We start from the raw sequence: 17,676 nt of genomic DNA, 5'->3' as shown, positions 1-17,676 counted from the left end.
GATGGGACAGTGTAGAGGGAGCTTTACTCTGTATCTATCCCGTGCTGTACCTGCCCTGGGAGTGTTTGATGGGACAGTGTAGAGGGAGCTTTACTCTGTATCTAACCCGTGCTGTACCTGCCCTGGGAGTGTTTGATGGGACAGTGTAGAGGGAGCTTTACTCTGTATCTAACCCATGCTGTACCTGCCCTGGGAGTGTTTGATGGGACAGTGTAGAGGGAGCTTTACTCTGTATCTAACCTGTGCTGTACCTGCCCTGGGAGTGTTTGATGGGGACAGTGTAGAGGGAGCTTTACTCTGTATCTAACCCGTGCTGTACCGGCCCTGGGAGTGTTTGATGGGACAGTGTAGAGAGAGCTTTACTCTGTATCTAACCCGTGCTGTACCTGTCCTGGGAGTGTTTGATGGGACAATGTAGAGGGAGCTTTACTCTGTATCTAACCCGTGCTGTACCTGCCCTGGGAGTGTTTGATGAGACAGTGTAGAGGGAGCTTTACTCTGTATCTAACCCGTGCTGTACCTGCCCTGGGAGTGTTTGATGGGACAGTGTAGAGAGAGCTTTACTCTGTATCTAACCTATGCTGTACCTGTCCTGGGAGTGTTTGATGGGACAGTGTAGAGGGAGCTTTACTCTGTATCTAACCCGTGCTGTACCTGCCCTGGGAGTGTTTGATGAGACAGTGTAGAGGGAGCTTTACTCTGTATCTAACCCGTGCTGTACCTGCCCTGGGAGTGTTTGATGAGACAGTGTAGAGGGAGCTTTACTCTGTATCTAACCCGTGCTGCACCTGCCCTTGGGAGTGTTTGATGGGACAGTGTAGAGGGAGCTTTACTCTGTATCTAACCCGTGCTGTACCTGCCCTGGGAGTGTTTGATGAGACAGTGTAGAGGGAGCTTTACTCTGTATCTAACCCGTGCTGTACCTGCCCTGGGAGTGTTTGATGGGACAGTGTAGAGGGAGCTTTACTCTGTATCTAACCCGTGCTGTACCTGCCCTGGGAGTGTTTGATGGGACAGTGTAGAGGGAGCTTTACTCTGTATCTAACCTGTGCTGTACCTGCCCTGGGAGTGTTTGATGGGACAGTGTAGAGGGAGCTTTACTCTGTATCTAACCCGTGCTGTACCTGCCCTGGGAGTGTTTGATGGGACAGTGTAGAGGGAGCTTTACTCTGTATCTAACCTGTGCTGTACCTGCCCTGGGAGTGTTTGATGGGACAGTGTAGAAGGAGCTTTACTCTGTATCCAACCCGTGCTGTACCTGCCCTGGGAGTGTTTGATGGGACAGTGTAGAGAGAGCTTTACTCTGTATCTAACCTATGCTGTACCTGTCCTGGGAGTGTTTGATGGGACAGTGTAGAGGGAGCTTTACTCTGTATCTAACCTATGCTGTACCTGTCCTGGGAGTGTTTGATGGGACAGTGTAGAGGGAGCTTTACTCTGTATCTAACCCGTGCTGTACCTGCCCTGGGAGTGTTTGATGGGACAGTGTAGAGGGAGCTTTACTCTGTATCTAACCCATGCTGTACCTGACCTGGGAGTGTTTGATGAGACAGTGTAGAGGGAGCTTTACTCTGTATCTAACCCATGCTGTACCTGCCCTGGAAGTGTTTGATGGGACAGTGTAGAGGGAGCTTTACTCTGTGTCTAACCCGTGCTGTACCTGCCTGGGAGTGTTTGATGGGGACAGTGTAGAGGGAGCTTTACTCTGTATCTAACCTGTGTTGTACCTGCCCTGGGAGTGTTTGATGGGACAATGTAGAGGGAGCTTTACTCTGTATCTAACCCATGCTGTACCTGCCCTGGGAGTGTTGATGGGACAGTGTAGAGGGAGCTTTACTCTGTGTCTAACCCGTGCTGTACCTGCCTGGGAGTGTTTGATGGGGACAGTGTAGAGGGAGCTTTACTCTGTATCTAACCTGTGTTGTACCTGCCCTGGGAGTGTTTGATGGGACAATGTAGAGGGAGCTTTACTCTGTATCTAACCCATGCTGTACCTGCCCTGGAAGTGTTTGATGGGACAGTGTAGAGGGAGCTTTACTCTGTATCTATCCCGTGCTGTACTTGTCATGGGAGTGTTTGATGGGACAGTGTAGAGGGAGCTTTACTCTGTATCTAACCCGTGCTGTACCTGCCCTGGGAGTGTTTGATGGGACAGTGTAGAGGGAGTTTTACTCTGTATCTAACCCGTGCTGTACCTGCCCTGGAAGTGTTTGATGGGACAGTGTAGAGGGAGCTTTACTCTGTATCTATCCCGTGCTGTACCTGCCCTGGGAGTGTTTGATGGGACAGTGTAGAGGGAGCTTTACTCTGTATCTAACCCGTGCTGTACCTGCCCTGGGAGTGTTTGATGGGACAGTGTAGAGGGAGCTTTACTCTGTATCTAACCCGTGCTGTACCTGCCCTGGGAGTGTTTGATGGGACAGTGTAGAGGGAGCTTTACTCTGTATCTAACCCGTGCTGTACCTGCCCTGGGAGTGTTTGATGGGACAGTGTAGAGGGAGCTTTACTCTGTATCTAACCCGTGCTGTACCTGCCCTGGGAGTGTTTGATGGGACAGTGTAGAGGGAGCTTTACTCTGTATCTAACCCGTGCTGTAACTGCCCTGGGAGTGTTTGATGGGACAGTGTAGAGGGAGCTTTACTCTGTATCTAACCCGTGCTGTACCTGCCCTGGGAGTGTTTGATGGGACAGTGTAGAGGGAGCTTTACTCTGTATCTAACCCGTGCTGTACCTGCCCTGGGAGTGTTTGATGGGACAGTGTAGAGGGAGCTTTACTCTGTATCTAACCCGTGCTGTACCTGCCCTGGGAATGTTTGATGGGACAGTGTAGAGGGAGCTTTCCTCTGTATCTAACCCGTGCTGTACCTGCCCTGAGAGTGTTTGATGGGACAGTGTAGAGGGAGCTTTACTCTGTATCTAACCCGTGCTGTACCTGCCCTGGGAGTGTTTGATGGGACAGTGTAGAGGGAGTTTTACTCTGTATCTAACCCGTGCTGTACCTGCCCTGGAAGTGTTTGATGGGACAGTGTAGAGGGAGCTTTACTCTGTATCTATCCCGTGCTGTACCTGCCCTGGGAGTGTTTGATGGGACAGTGTAGAGGGAGCTTTACTCTGTATCTAACCCGTGCTGTACCTGCCCTGGGAGTGTTTGATGGGACAGTGTAGAGGGAGCTTTACTCTGTATCTAACCCGTGCTGTACCTGCCCTGGGAGTGTTTGATGGGACAGTGTAGAGGGAGCTTTACTCTGTATCTAACCCGTGCTGTACCTGCCCTGGGAGTGTTTGATGGGACAGTGTAGAGGGAGCTTTACTCTGTATCTAACCCGTGCTGTACCTGCCCTGGGAGTGTTTGATGGGACAGTGTAGAGGGAGCTTTACTCTGTATCTAACCCGTGCTGTAACTGCCCTGGGAGTGTTTGATGGGACAGTGTAGAGGGAGCTTTACTCTGTATCTAACCCGTGCTGTACCTGCCCTGGGAGTGTTTGATGGGACAGTGTAGAGGGAGCTTTACTCTGTATCTAACCCGTGCTGTACCTGCCCTGGGAGTGTTTGATGGGACAGTGTAGAGGGAGCTTTACTCTGTATCTAACCCGTGCTGTACCTGCCCTGGGAATGTTTGATGGGACAGTGTAGAGGGAGCTTTCCTCTGTATCTAACCCGTGCTGTACCTGCCCTGGGAGTGTTTGATGGGACAGTGTAGAGGGAGCTTTCCTCTGTATCTAACCCGTGCTGTACCTGCCCTGAGAGTGTTTGATGGGACAGTGTAGAGGGAGCTTTACTCTGTATCTAACCCGTGCTGTACCTGCCCTGGGAGTGTTTGATGGGACAGTGTAGAGGGAGCTTTACTCTGTATCTAACCCGTGCTGTACCTGCCCTGGGAGTGTTTGATGGGACAGTGTAGAGGGAGCTTTCCTCTGTATCTAGCCCGTGCTTGAAGTTAATTCCGAGCATTTCACATCCGTCACTGAGCGGGTAATTCAGGAGTGAGCTGAATTTACCCTTCTCCCTCCAGTAGGCGTCGGTAGGTATCGATCTCGGCTTGCAGCCTCATCTTGGTGTTGAGGAGAGTCTGGTATTCCACGTCCTGATTCTTTAGCTCAGTGCGGAGTTTGGCCAGCTGCTGCTCTAGGTTCGCGATGTTGTTGTTCAAGGCCTGCAGCTCTGCAGCCGTCCGGTCCTCGGTATCCTGCAGAGTGTCTTCCAGTGAATTGATCTGATGAGAGAAGAGTCATTCAGGTGGGACAGGTCGATGAGAACGGTCGCTGGCCTCAGTCACAGGAGTCGATAACCCTTCCTAACTCGCTCCCCGAGGTGAAGGGACAGCCTGTCGCCAAGTCCCCACCGGCGAGAGACCCCACCTGGGCTGGATTTGAGGCCAGCTGCCAGAGATGAAAGGTTGATACCCAACCCACTGACCCAGTTACCAGCTGGGAGAGGAGAGATGCATCCCCTCTCGTCTCTGCTCAGGCCGCTGCCCAGCTGTTGAGCACAGAGCGAAGCTCAGGCAGCTGCTCACTGACTCGAAACGGTGCAACATTAATGGGAATAATCCTGATCAGACTGAGATTACATCAAAGACATGAGGGGGGCTGGTTATAGGGAGAGGGAATGCAGTGTGTGTGAATGTGTGTCAGTAACAGTTAGTGTGTGTGAGTGAGGGTGAGAGTGTGAGTGTGAGAGTGAGTGAGTGAGTGTGTGTGAGAGTGAGGGTGAGAGTGTGAGTGTGAGAGTGAGTGAGTGTGTGTGTGTGAGAGTGAGAGTGAGTGTGAGTGAGTGTGTGTGAGAGTGAGTGAGTGTGTGTGTGTGAGAGTGAGTGTGAGTGAGTGTGTGTGAGAGTGAGTGAGTGTGTGTGTGTGAGAGTGAGAGTGTGTGAGTGTGAGAGTGAGTGAGTGTGTGTGAGAGTGAGGGTGAGAGTGTGAGTGTGAGAGTGAGTGAGTGTGTGTGTGAGAGTGAGAGTGAGTGTGTGTGTCAGTAACAGGTAGTGTGTGTGAAAGTGTGAGTGTGTGTGAGAGTGTGAGAGAGTGTGTGTGTCAGTATCAGGTAGTGTGTGTGTGAGAGTGTGAGTGTGTGTGAGAGTGTGAGAGTGCGTGTGTGTGAGAGTGAGAGTGTGTGTGAGAGTGTGAGAGAGTGTGTGCGTCAGTATCAGGTAGTGTGTGTGTGAGAGTGTGTGTGAGAGTGCGTGTGTGTGTCAGTAACAGGTAGTGTGTGTGTGAGCGTGTGTGTGTGAGAGTGAGTGTGAGAGTGGGTGAGTGTGAGAGCGAGTGTGAGAGCGAGTGAGTGTGAGTGTGGATGCAGCGATGAATGCTGATTTGCTCACTGTGATTGAGTTCAGGACGTACCATGGCTCCCAGGGAGCGACGCTCCACCTCCAAGTTTTTGATCTGACGGCGGAGCTCCGTGACATCGCGTTTCGCCACCTGGAGGGCCTCATTGTGCTTCGAAGCTTCAAAAGAGGCGGCATCGAACTGGGAAACAGAGAGAATGGAACAAACGTTACTTATATAACCTGATACACACACTCACTCACACTCAGACACGCACTGATTCACACACGCTCACACACTCAGACACGCACTGATTCACACGCTCGCACACTCAGTCACGCACTGATTCACACACTCACACACTCAGGCACGCACTGATTCACACATGCTCGCACACTCAGACACGCACTGATTCACACGCTCACACACTCAGACACGCACTGATTCACACGCTCACACACTCAGTCACGCACTGATTCACACACACTCACACACAGACATGCACTGATTCACACACTCACACTCAGACACGCACTGATTCACACACGCTCGCACACTCAGACACACACTGATTCACACACACTCACACACTCAGACACGCACTGATTCACACACTCACACACTCAGACACGCACTGATTCACACGCTCACACACTCAGACACGCACTGACTCACACGCTCACACACTCAGACACGCACTGACTCACGCTCACACACTCAGACACGCACTGATTCACACACTCACACACTCAGACACGCACTGATTCACACACACACTCACACACTCAGACACGCACTGATTCACACACACACTCACACACTCAGACACGCACTGATTCACACACACACTCACACACTCAGACACACACTGATTCACACACGCTCACACACTCAGACACGCACTGATTCACACACACGCTCACACGCTCAGACACGCACTGATTCACACACACACTCAGACACGCACTGATTCACATGCTCACACACTCAGACACGCACTGATTCACACGCTCACACACTCAGACACACACTGATTCACACACACGCTCACACACTCAGACACACACTGATTCACACGCTCACACACTCAGACACGCACTGATTCACACACGCTCACACACTCAGACACACACTGATTCACACGCTCACACACTCAGACACGCACTGATTCACACACTCACACACTCAGACGCGCACTGATTCACACACGCTCACACACTCAGACACGCACTGATTCACACGCTCACACACTCAGACACGCACTGATTCACACACTCACACACTCAGACACGCACTGATTCACACGCTCACACACTCAGACACGCACTGATTCACACGCTCACACACTCAGACACGCACTGATTCACACACTCACACACTCAGACACGCACTGATTCACACACACACTCACACGCTCAGACACACACTGATTCACACACTCACACACTCAGACACGCACTGATTCACACACACACTCACACACTCAGACACGCACTGATTCACACGCTCACACACTCAGACACACACTGATTCACACACACGCTCACACACTCAGACACGCACTGATTCACACGCTCACACACTCAGACATGCACTGATTCACACGCTCACACACTCAGACACACACTGATTCACACACACGCTCACACACTCAGACACACACTGATTCACACGCTCACACACTCAGACACACACTGATTCACACACACGCTCACACACTCAGACACGCACTGATTCACACACACACTCACACACTCAGACACGCACTGATTCACACACACGCTCACACACTCAGACACGCACTGATTCACACGCTCACACACTCAGACACACACTGATTCACACACACGCTCACACACTCAGACACGCACTGATTCACACACGCTCACACACTCAGACACACACTGATTCACACGCTCACACACTCAGACACACACTGATTCACACACTCACGCACTCAGACATGCACTGATTCACACACACTCACACACTCAGACACACACTGATTCACACACTCACACACTCAGACATGCACTGATTCACACACACTCACACACTCAGACACACACTGATTCACACACTCACACACTCAGACACGCACTGATTCACACACACTCACACACTCAGACACGCACTGATTCACACGCTCACACACTCAGACACGCACTGACTCACACACGCTCACACACTCAGACACGCACTGATTCACACGCTCACACACTCAGACACACACTGATTCACACACTCACACACTCACACATGTACTGATTCACACGCTCACACACTCAGACACACACTGATTCACACACACGCTCACACACTCAGACACGTACTGATTCACACACTCACACACTCAGACACGCACTGATTCACACGCTCACACACTCACACACGTACTGATTCACACGCTCACACACTCAGACACACACTGATTCACACACACACTCACACACTCAGACACACGCTGATTCACACACACTCACACACTCAGACACGCACTGATTCACACGCTCACATACTCAGACACGCACTGATTCACACACACTCACACACTCAGTCACGCACTGACTCACACACGATCACACACTCAGACACGCATTGAATCACACGGTCACACACTCAGACACGCACTGATTCACATGCTCACACACTCAGACACACACTGATTCACACACACTCACACACTCAGACACACACTGACTCACATGCGCTCACACTGACTCACACGCTGACTCACGCGCTCACACTCACTCATGCAGGGACTCAAATGCACTCACACTCACTCACACACTGACTCACACGCTCACACTCACTCACACACTGACTCACACACGCTCACACTGACTCACACACTGACTCACACGCGCTCACACTCACTCACACACTGACTCACATGCGCTCACACTGACTCACACACTGACTCACGCACTCACACTCACTCCCACACTGACTCACACACGCTCACACTGACTCACACACTGACTCACACGCACTCACACTCACTCACGCACTGACTCACACGCACTCACACTCACTCACACACTGACTCACACGCGCTCACACTCACTCACACATTGACTCACACACGCTCACACTCACTCACACTGACTCACACACTGACTCACACACTGACTCACACGTGCTCACACTCACTCACACACTGACTCACACGCACTCACACTCACTCACACACTGACTCACACGTGCTCACACTCACTCACGCACTGACTCACATGCGCTCAAACCCAGACACTCACTGACTCACACGTGCTCACACTCACTCACACACTGACTCACACGTACTCACACTCACTCACACACTGACTCACGTGCTCACACTCACACACTGACTCACAGACTCACACGCACTCACACACTGACTCACACGCGCTTACACTCACTCACACACGGACTCACACGCGCTCACACTCACTCACTGACTCACACGCGCTCACACTCACTCACACACTGACTCACACGTGCTCACACTGACTCACACACTGACTCACACACTGACTCACACACTGACTCACGTGCTCACACTGACTCACACACTGACTCACACACTGACTCACACGCGCTCACACTCACTCACACACTGGCTCACACGCGCTCACACTGACACACACTGACTCACACACTGACTCACATGCTCACACTGACTCACACACTGACTCACACGCGTGCACTCACTCACACACTGAATCACACGCGCTCACACTCACTCACACACTGACTCACACGTGCTCACACTCACTCACACACTGATTCACACGCGCTCACACTCACACACACTGACTCACACGCGCTCACACTCACTCACACACTGATTCACACGCGCTCACACTCACTCACACACTGACTCACAAGCGCTCACACTCACTCACTTGCCTTCTTTCGATAACACTCCTCTGCGTCTTTCCTGTTCTGATCCGCCAGGCCCTGATATTCCTCGCGGATTTTGTTGATAACTTCCCCAAGATCCTCATCATCAGAATGTTCAACCTCCACAGAGACAGTGCAATTTACAATCTGTCCTTTGAGTTCATCCACATCCTGCACAGAGAGAGAGAGACACAGAGAATATCACCGAGACTCAGAGAGACACAGAGAATATCACTGAGACTGAGAGAGACACAGAGAATATCACCGAGACTGAGAGAGACACTGAGAATATCACCGAGACTGAGAGAGACACTGAGAATATCACCGAGACTGAGACACTGAGAATATCACCGAGACTGAGAGAGACACTGAGAATATCACCGAGACTGAGAGACACTGAGAATATCACCGAGACTGACTGAGACACTGAGAATATCACTGCGACTGAGAGACACTGAGAATATCACTGAGACTGAGAGACACTGAGAATATCACCGAGACTGAGAGACACTGAGAATATCACCGAGACTGAGAGAGACACTGAGAACATCACCGAGACTGAGAGAGACACTGAGAATATCACCGAGACTGAGAGACACTGAGAATATCACCGAGACTGAGAGAGACACTGAGAATATCACCGAGACTGAGAGAGACACTGAGAACATCACCGAGACTGAGAGACACTGAGAATATCACCGAGACTGAGAGACACTGAGAATATCACCGAGACTGAGAGACACTGAGAATATCACTGAGACTGAGAGACACTGAGAATATCACCGAGACTGAGAGAGACACTGAGAATATCACCGAGACTGAGAGAGACACTGAGAATATCACCGAGACTGAGAGACACTGAGAATATCACCGAGACTGAGAGACACTGAGAATATCACCGAGACTGAGAGAGACTGAAAATATCACCGAGACTGAGACACTGAGAATATCACCGAGACTGAGAGAGACACTGAGAATATCACCGAGACTGAGAGAGACACTGAGAATATCACCGAGACTCAGAGAGACTGAGAATATCACCGAGACTGAGAGACACTGAAAATATCACCGAGACTGAGAGAGACACTAAGAATATCACCGAGACTGAGAGAGACACTGAGAATATCACCGAGACTGAGAGACACTGAGAATATCACCGAGACTGAGAGAGACACTGAGAATATCACCGAGACTGAGAGACACTGAGAATATCACCGAGACTGAGAGAGAAACTGAGAATATCACCGAGACTGAGAGAGACACTGAGAATATCACCGAGACTGAGAGAGACACTGAGAATATCACCGAGACTGTGAGACACTGAGAATATCACCGAGACTGAGAGAGACTGAGAATATCACCGAGACTGAGAGAGACACTGAGAATATCACCGAGACTGAGAGACACTGAGAATATCACCGAGACTGAGAGACACTGAGAATATCACCGAGACTGAGAGAGACACTGAGAATATCACCGAGACTGAGAGAGACACTGAGAATATCACCGAGACTTAGAGACACTGAGAATATCACCGAGACTGAGAGAGACACTGAGAATATCACCGAGACTGAAAGACACTGAGAATATCACCGAGACTGAGACACTGAGAATATCACCGAGACTGAGAGACACTGAGAATATCACCGAGACTGAGACACTGAGAATATCACTGAGACTGAGAGAGACACTGAGAATATCACCGAGACTGAGAGAGACACTGAGAATATCACTGAGACTGAGAGAGACACTGAGAATATCACCGAGACTGAGAGAGACACTGAGAATATCACCGAGACTGAGAGACACTGAGAATATCACCGAGACTGAGAGACACTGAGAATATCACCGAGACTGAGAGACTCTGAGAATATCACCGAGACTGAGAGAGACACTGAGAATATCACCGAGACTGAGAGAGACACTGAGAATATCACCGAGACTGAGAGACACTGAGAATATCACCGAGACTGAGAGAGACACTAAGAATATCACCGAGACTGAGAGACACTGAGAATATCACCGAGACTGAGAGACACTGAGAATATCACCGAGACTGAGAGAGACACTGAGAATATCACCGAGACTGAGAGAGACACTGAGAATATCACCGAGACTGAGAAAGACACTGAGAATATCACCGAGACTGAGAGAGACACTGAGAATATCACCGAGACTGAGAGACTCTGAGAATATCACCGAGACTCAGAGACACTGAGAATATCACTGAGACTGAGAGACACTGAGATTATCACCGAGACTGAGAAACACTGAGAATATCACCGAGACTGAGAGACACTGAGAATATCACCGAGACTGAGAGACTGAGAATATCACTGAGACTGAGAGACACTGAGAATATCACCGAGACTGAAAGACACTGAGAATATCACCGAGACTGAGAGACACTGAGAATATCACCGAGACTGAGAGAGACACTGAGAATATCACCGAGACTGAGAGAGACACTGAGAATATCACCGAGACTGAGAGACACTGAGAATATCACCGAGACTGAGAGACACTGAGAATATCACCGAGACTGAGAGAGACTGAGAATATCACCGAGACTGAGAGACACTGAGAATATCACCGAGACTGAAAGACACTGAGAATATCACCGAGACTGAGAGACACTGAGAATATCACCGAGACTGAGAGACACTGAGAATATCACCGAGACTGAGAGACACTGAGAATATCACCGAGACTGAGACACTGAGAATATCACCGAGACTGAGAGAAACTGAGAATATCACCGAGGCTGAGAGAGACACTGAGAATATCACTGAGACTGAGAGAGAAACTGAGAATTTCACCGAGACTGAGAGACACTGAGAATATCACCAAGACTGAGAGAGACACTGAGAATATCACCGAGACTGAGAAAGACACTGAGAATATAACCGAGACTGAGCGAGACACTGAGAATATCACCGAGACTGAGAGAGACACTGAGAATATCACCGAGACTAAGAGACTCTGAGAATATCACCGAGACTCAGATACACTGAGAATATCACCGAGACTGAGAAACACTGAGAATATCACCGAGACTGAGAGACACTGAGAATATCACCGAGACTGAGAGACTGAGAATATCACTGAGACTGAGAGACACTGAGAATATCTCTGAGACTGAGAGAGACACTGAGAATATCACCGAGACTGAGACACTGAGAATGTCACCGAGACTGAGAGACACTGAGAGTATCACCGAGACTGAGAGACAATGAGAATATCACAGAGGCTGAGAGAGACACTGAGAATATCACCGAGACTGAGACACTGAGAATATCACCGAGACTGAGAGAGACACTGAGAATATCACCGAGACTGAGAGAGACACTGAGAATATCACCGAGACTGAGAGAGACACTGAGAATATCACCGAGACTGAGACACTGAGAATATCACCGAGACTGAGAGACACTGAGAATATCACCGAGACTGAGACACTGAGAATATCACCGAGACTGAGAGACACTGAGAATATCACCGAGACTGAGAGACACTGAGAATATCACCGAGACTGAGACACTCAGAATATCACCGAGACTGAGAGACACTGAGAATATCACCGAGACTGAGACACTGAGAATATCACCGAGACTGAGAGACACTGAGAATATCACCGAGACTGAGAGACACTGAGAATATCACCGAGACTGAGAGACACTGAGAATATCACCGAGACTGAGAGACACTGAGAATATCACCGAGACTGAGAGAGAAACCGAGAATATCACCGAGACTGAGAGAGACACTGAGAATATCACCGAGACTGAGACACTGAGAATATCACCGAGACTGAGAGACACTGAGAATATCACCGAGACTGAGAGACACTGAGAATATCACCGAGACTGAGAGACACTGAGAATATCACCGAGACTGAGAGACACTGAGAATATCACCGAGACTGAGAGAGACACTGAGAATATCACCAAGACTGAGAGACACTGAGAATATCACCGAGACTGAGAGACACTGAGAATATCACCGAGACTGAGAGACACTGAGAATATCACCGAGACTGAGAGACACTGAGAATATCACCGAGACTGAGAGAGACTGAGAATATCACCGAGACTGAGAGAGACACTGAGAATATCACCGAGACTGAGAGACACTGAGAATATCACCGAGACTGAGAGAGACACTGAGAATATCACCGAGACTGAGAGAGACACTGAGAATATCACCGAGACTGAGAGACACTGAGAATATCACCGAGACTGAGAGACACTGAGAATATCACCGAGACTGAGAGAGACTGAGAATATCACCGAGACTGAGAGACACTGAGAATATCACCGAGACTGAAAGACACTGAGAATATCACCGAGACTGAGAGACACTGAGAATATCACCGAGACTGAGAGACACTGAGAATATCACCGAGACTGAGAGACACTGAGAATATCACCGAGACTGAGAGACACTGAGAATATCACCGAGACTGAGAGAGACACTGAGAATATCACCAAGACTGAGAGACACTGAGAATATCACCGAGACTGAGAGAAACTGAGAATATCACCGAGACTGAGAGAGACTGAGAATATCACCGAGACTGAGAGAGACACTGAGAATATCACCGAGACTGAGAAAGACACTGAGAATATAACCGAGACTGAGAGAGACACTGAGAATATCACCGAGACTTAGAGACACTGAGAATATCACCGAGACTGAGAGAGACACTGAGAATATCACCGAGACTGAAAGACACTGAGAATATCGCCGAGACTGAGACACTGAGAATATCACCGAGACTGAGAGACACTGAGAATATCACCGAGACTGAGACACTGAGAATATCACCGAGACTGAGAGAGACACTGAGAATATCACCGAAACTGAGAGAGAGACTGAGAATATCACCGAGACTGAGAGAGACACTGAGAATATCACCGAGACTGAGAGACACTGAGAATATCACCGAGACTGAGAGACACTGAGAATATCACCGAGACTGAGAGACACTGAGAATATCACCGAGACTGAGAGACACTGAGAATATCACCGAGACTGAGAGAGACACCGAGAATATCACCGAGACTGAGAGAGACACTGAGAATATCACCGAGACTGAGACACTGAGAATATCACCGAGACTGAGAGACACTGAGAATATCACCGAGACTGAGAGAGACACTGAGAATATCACCGAGACTGAGAGAGACACTGAGAATATCACCGAGACTGAGAGAGACACTGAGAATATCACCGAGACTGAGAGAGACACTGAGAATATCACCGAGACTGAGAGACACTGAGAATATCACCGAGACTGAGAGACACTGAGAATATCACCGAGACTGAGAGACACTGAGAATATCACCGAGACTGAGAGAGACACTGAGAATATCACCGAGACTGAGAGACACTGAGAATATCACCGAGACTGAGAGACACTGAGAATATCACCGAGACTGAGAGACACTGAGAATATCACCGAGACTGAGAGACACTGAGAATATCACCGAGACTGAAAGACACTGAGAATATCACCGAGACTGAGAGACACTGAGAATATCACCGAGACTGAGAGACACTGAGAATATCACCGAGACTGAGAGACACTGAGAATATCACCGAGACTGAGAGACACTGAGAATATCACCGAGACTGAGAGAGACACTGAGAATATCACCGAGACTGAGAGACACTGAGAATATCACCGAGACTGAGAGAGAAACTGAGAATATCACCGAGACTGAGAGAGACTGAGAATATCACCGAGACTGAGAGAGACACTGAGAATATCACCGAGACTGAGAAAGACACTGAGAATATAACCGAGACTGAGAGAGACACTGAGAATATCACCGAGACTGAGAGACACTGAGAATATCACCGAGACTGAGAGAGACACTGAGAATATCACCGAGACTGAGAGAGACACTGAGAATATCACCGAGACTGAGAGACACTGAGAATATCACTGAGACTGAGAGACACTGAGAATATCACCGAGACTGAGAGAGACACTGAGAATATCACCGAGACTTAGAGACACTGAGAATATCACCGAGATTGTGAGAGACACTGAGAATATCACCGAGACTGAAAGACACTGAGAATATCACCGAGACTGAGAGACACTGAGAATATCACCGAGACTGAGAGACACTGAGAATATCACCGAGACTGAGAGACACTGAGAATATCACCGAGACTGAGAGACACTGAGAATATCACCGAGACTGAGAGAGACACTGAGAATATCACCGAGACTGAGAGACACTGAGAATATCACCGAGACTGAGAGAGAAACTGAGAATATCACCGAGACTGAGAGAGACTGAGAATATCACCGAGACTGAGAGAGACACTGAGAATATCACCGAGACTGAGAAAGACACTGAGAATATAACCGAGACTGAGAGAGACACTGAGAATATCACCGAGACTGAGAGACACTGAGAATATCACCGAGACTGAGAGAGACACTGAGAATATCACCGAGACTGAGAGAGACACTGAGAATATCACCGAGACTGAGAGACACTGAGAATATCACTGAGACTGAGAGACACTGAGAATATCACCGAGACTGAGAGAGACACTGAGAATATCACCGAGACTTAGAGACACTGAGAACATCACCGAGACTGAGAGAGACACTGAGAATATCACCGAGACTGAGAGACACTGAGAATATCACCGAGACTGAGAGAGACACTGAGAATATCACCGAGACTGAGAGAGACACTGAGAACATCACCGAGACTGAGAGACACTGAGAATATCACCGAGACTGAGAGACACTGAGAATATCACCGAGACTGAGAGACACTGAGAATATCACTGAGACTGAGAGACACTGAGAATATCACCGAGACTGAGAGAGACACTGAGAATATCACCGAGACTGAGAGAGACACTGAGAATATCACCGAGACTGAGAGACACTGAGAATATCACCGAGACTGAGAGACACTGAGAATATCACTGAGACTGAGAGAGACACTGAGAATATCACCGAGACTGAGAGAGACTGAAAATATCACCGAGACTGAGACACTGAGAATATCACCGAGACTGAGAGAGACACTGAGAATATCACCGAGACTGAGAGAGACACTGAGAATATCACCGAGACTCAGAGAGACTGAGAATATCACCGAGACTGAGAGACACTGAAAATATCACCGAGACTGAGAGAGACACTGAGAATATCACCGAGACTGAGAGACACTGAGAATATCACCGAGACTGAGAGACACTGAGAATATCACCGAGACTGAGAAACACTGAGAATATCACCGAGACTGAGAGACACTGAGAATATCACCGAGACTGAGAGAAACTGAGACGATCACCGAGACTGAGAGAGACACTGAGAATATCACCGAGAATGAGAGAGACACTGAGAATATCACCGAGACTGAGAGAGACACTGAGAATATCACCGAGACTGAGAGAGACACTGAGAATATCACCGAGACTCAGAGAGACTGAGAATATCACCGAGACTGAGAGACACTGAAAATATCACCGAGACTGAGAGACACTGAGAATATCACCGAGACTGAGAGAGACACTGAGAATATCACCGAGACTGAGAGACACTGAGAATATCACCGAGACTGAGACACTGAGAATATCACCGAGACTGAGAGACACTGAAAATATCACCGAGACTGAGAGACACTGAGAATATCACCGAGACTGAGAGACACTGAGAATATCACCGAGACTGAGAGACACTGAGAATATCACCGAGACTGAGACACTGAGAATATCACCGAGACTGAGAGACACTGAGAATATCACCGAGACTGAGAGACACTGAAAATATCACCGAGACTGAGAGACACTGAGAATATCACCGAGACTGAGAGACACTGAGAATGTCACCGAGACTGAGAGAGACACTGAGAATATCACCGAGACTGAGAGAGACACTGAGAATATCACTGAGACTGAGAGAGACACTGAGAATATCACCGAGACTGAGAGACTCTGAGAATATCACCGAGACTGAGAGAGACACTGAGAATATCACCGAGACTGAGAGACTCTGAGAATATCACCGAGACTGAGAGAGACACTGAGAATATCACCGAGACTGAGACACTGAGAATATCACCGAGACTGAGACACTGAGAATATCACCGAGACTGAGAGACACTGAGAATATCACCGAGACTGAGAGACACTGAAAATATCACCGAGACTGAGAGACACTGAGAATATCACCGAGACACAGAGAGACACTGAGAATATCACCGAGACTGAGAGACACTGAGAATATCACCGAGACTGAGAGACACTGAAAATATCACCGAGACTGAGAGACACTGAGAATATCACCGAGACACAGAGAGACACTGAGAATATCACCGAGACTGAGAGAGACACTGAGAATATCACCGAGACTGAGAGAAACTGAGACGATCACCGAGACTGAGAGAGACACTGAGAATATCACCGAGAATGAGAGAGACACTGAGAATATCACCGAGACTGAGAGACACTGAGAATATCACCGAGACTGAGAGAGACACTGAGAAT

At 48.9% G+C, this 17,676-nt stretch overlaps 1 protein-coding gene across 1 annotated transcript in view; it reads right to left on the bottom strand.

Annotated features, from left to right (window-relative positions):
- LOC147120715 (keratin, type I cytoskeletal 18-like) overlaps positions 1–17,676 on the bottom strand; it is a 73,203-nt gene that overhangs the window by 6,329 nt on the left and 49,198 nt on the right. Inside the window, exons 4-6 of the mRNA XM_085986945.1 lie at positions 9,157–9,321; positions 5,341–5,466; positions 4,000–4,214 (exon numbers count right to left, since the gene is read on the bottom strand). Of these exons, the coding sequence (XP_085843071.1) occupies positions 4,000–4,214; positions 5,341–5,466; positions 9,157–9,321 (506 nt within the window). The remainder of the gene's footprint in view (positions 1–3,999; positions 4,215–5,340; positions 5,467–9,156; positions 9,322–17,676) is intronic.

The sequence above is a fragment of the Somniosus microcephalus genome, chromosome 4 (genome assembly GCF_052327205.1).
Source record: "Somniosus microcephalus isolate GS21.2 chromosome 4, FLI_Smic_1.0, whole genome shotgun sequence".
Taxonomy (NCBI): domain Eukaryota; kingdom Metazoa; phylum Chordata; class Chondrichthyes; order Squaliformes; family Somniosidae; genus Somniosus; species Somniosus microcephalus.
This window is presented reverse-complemented; position numbering and strand designations above follow the sequence as displayed.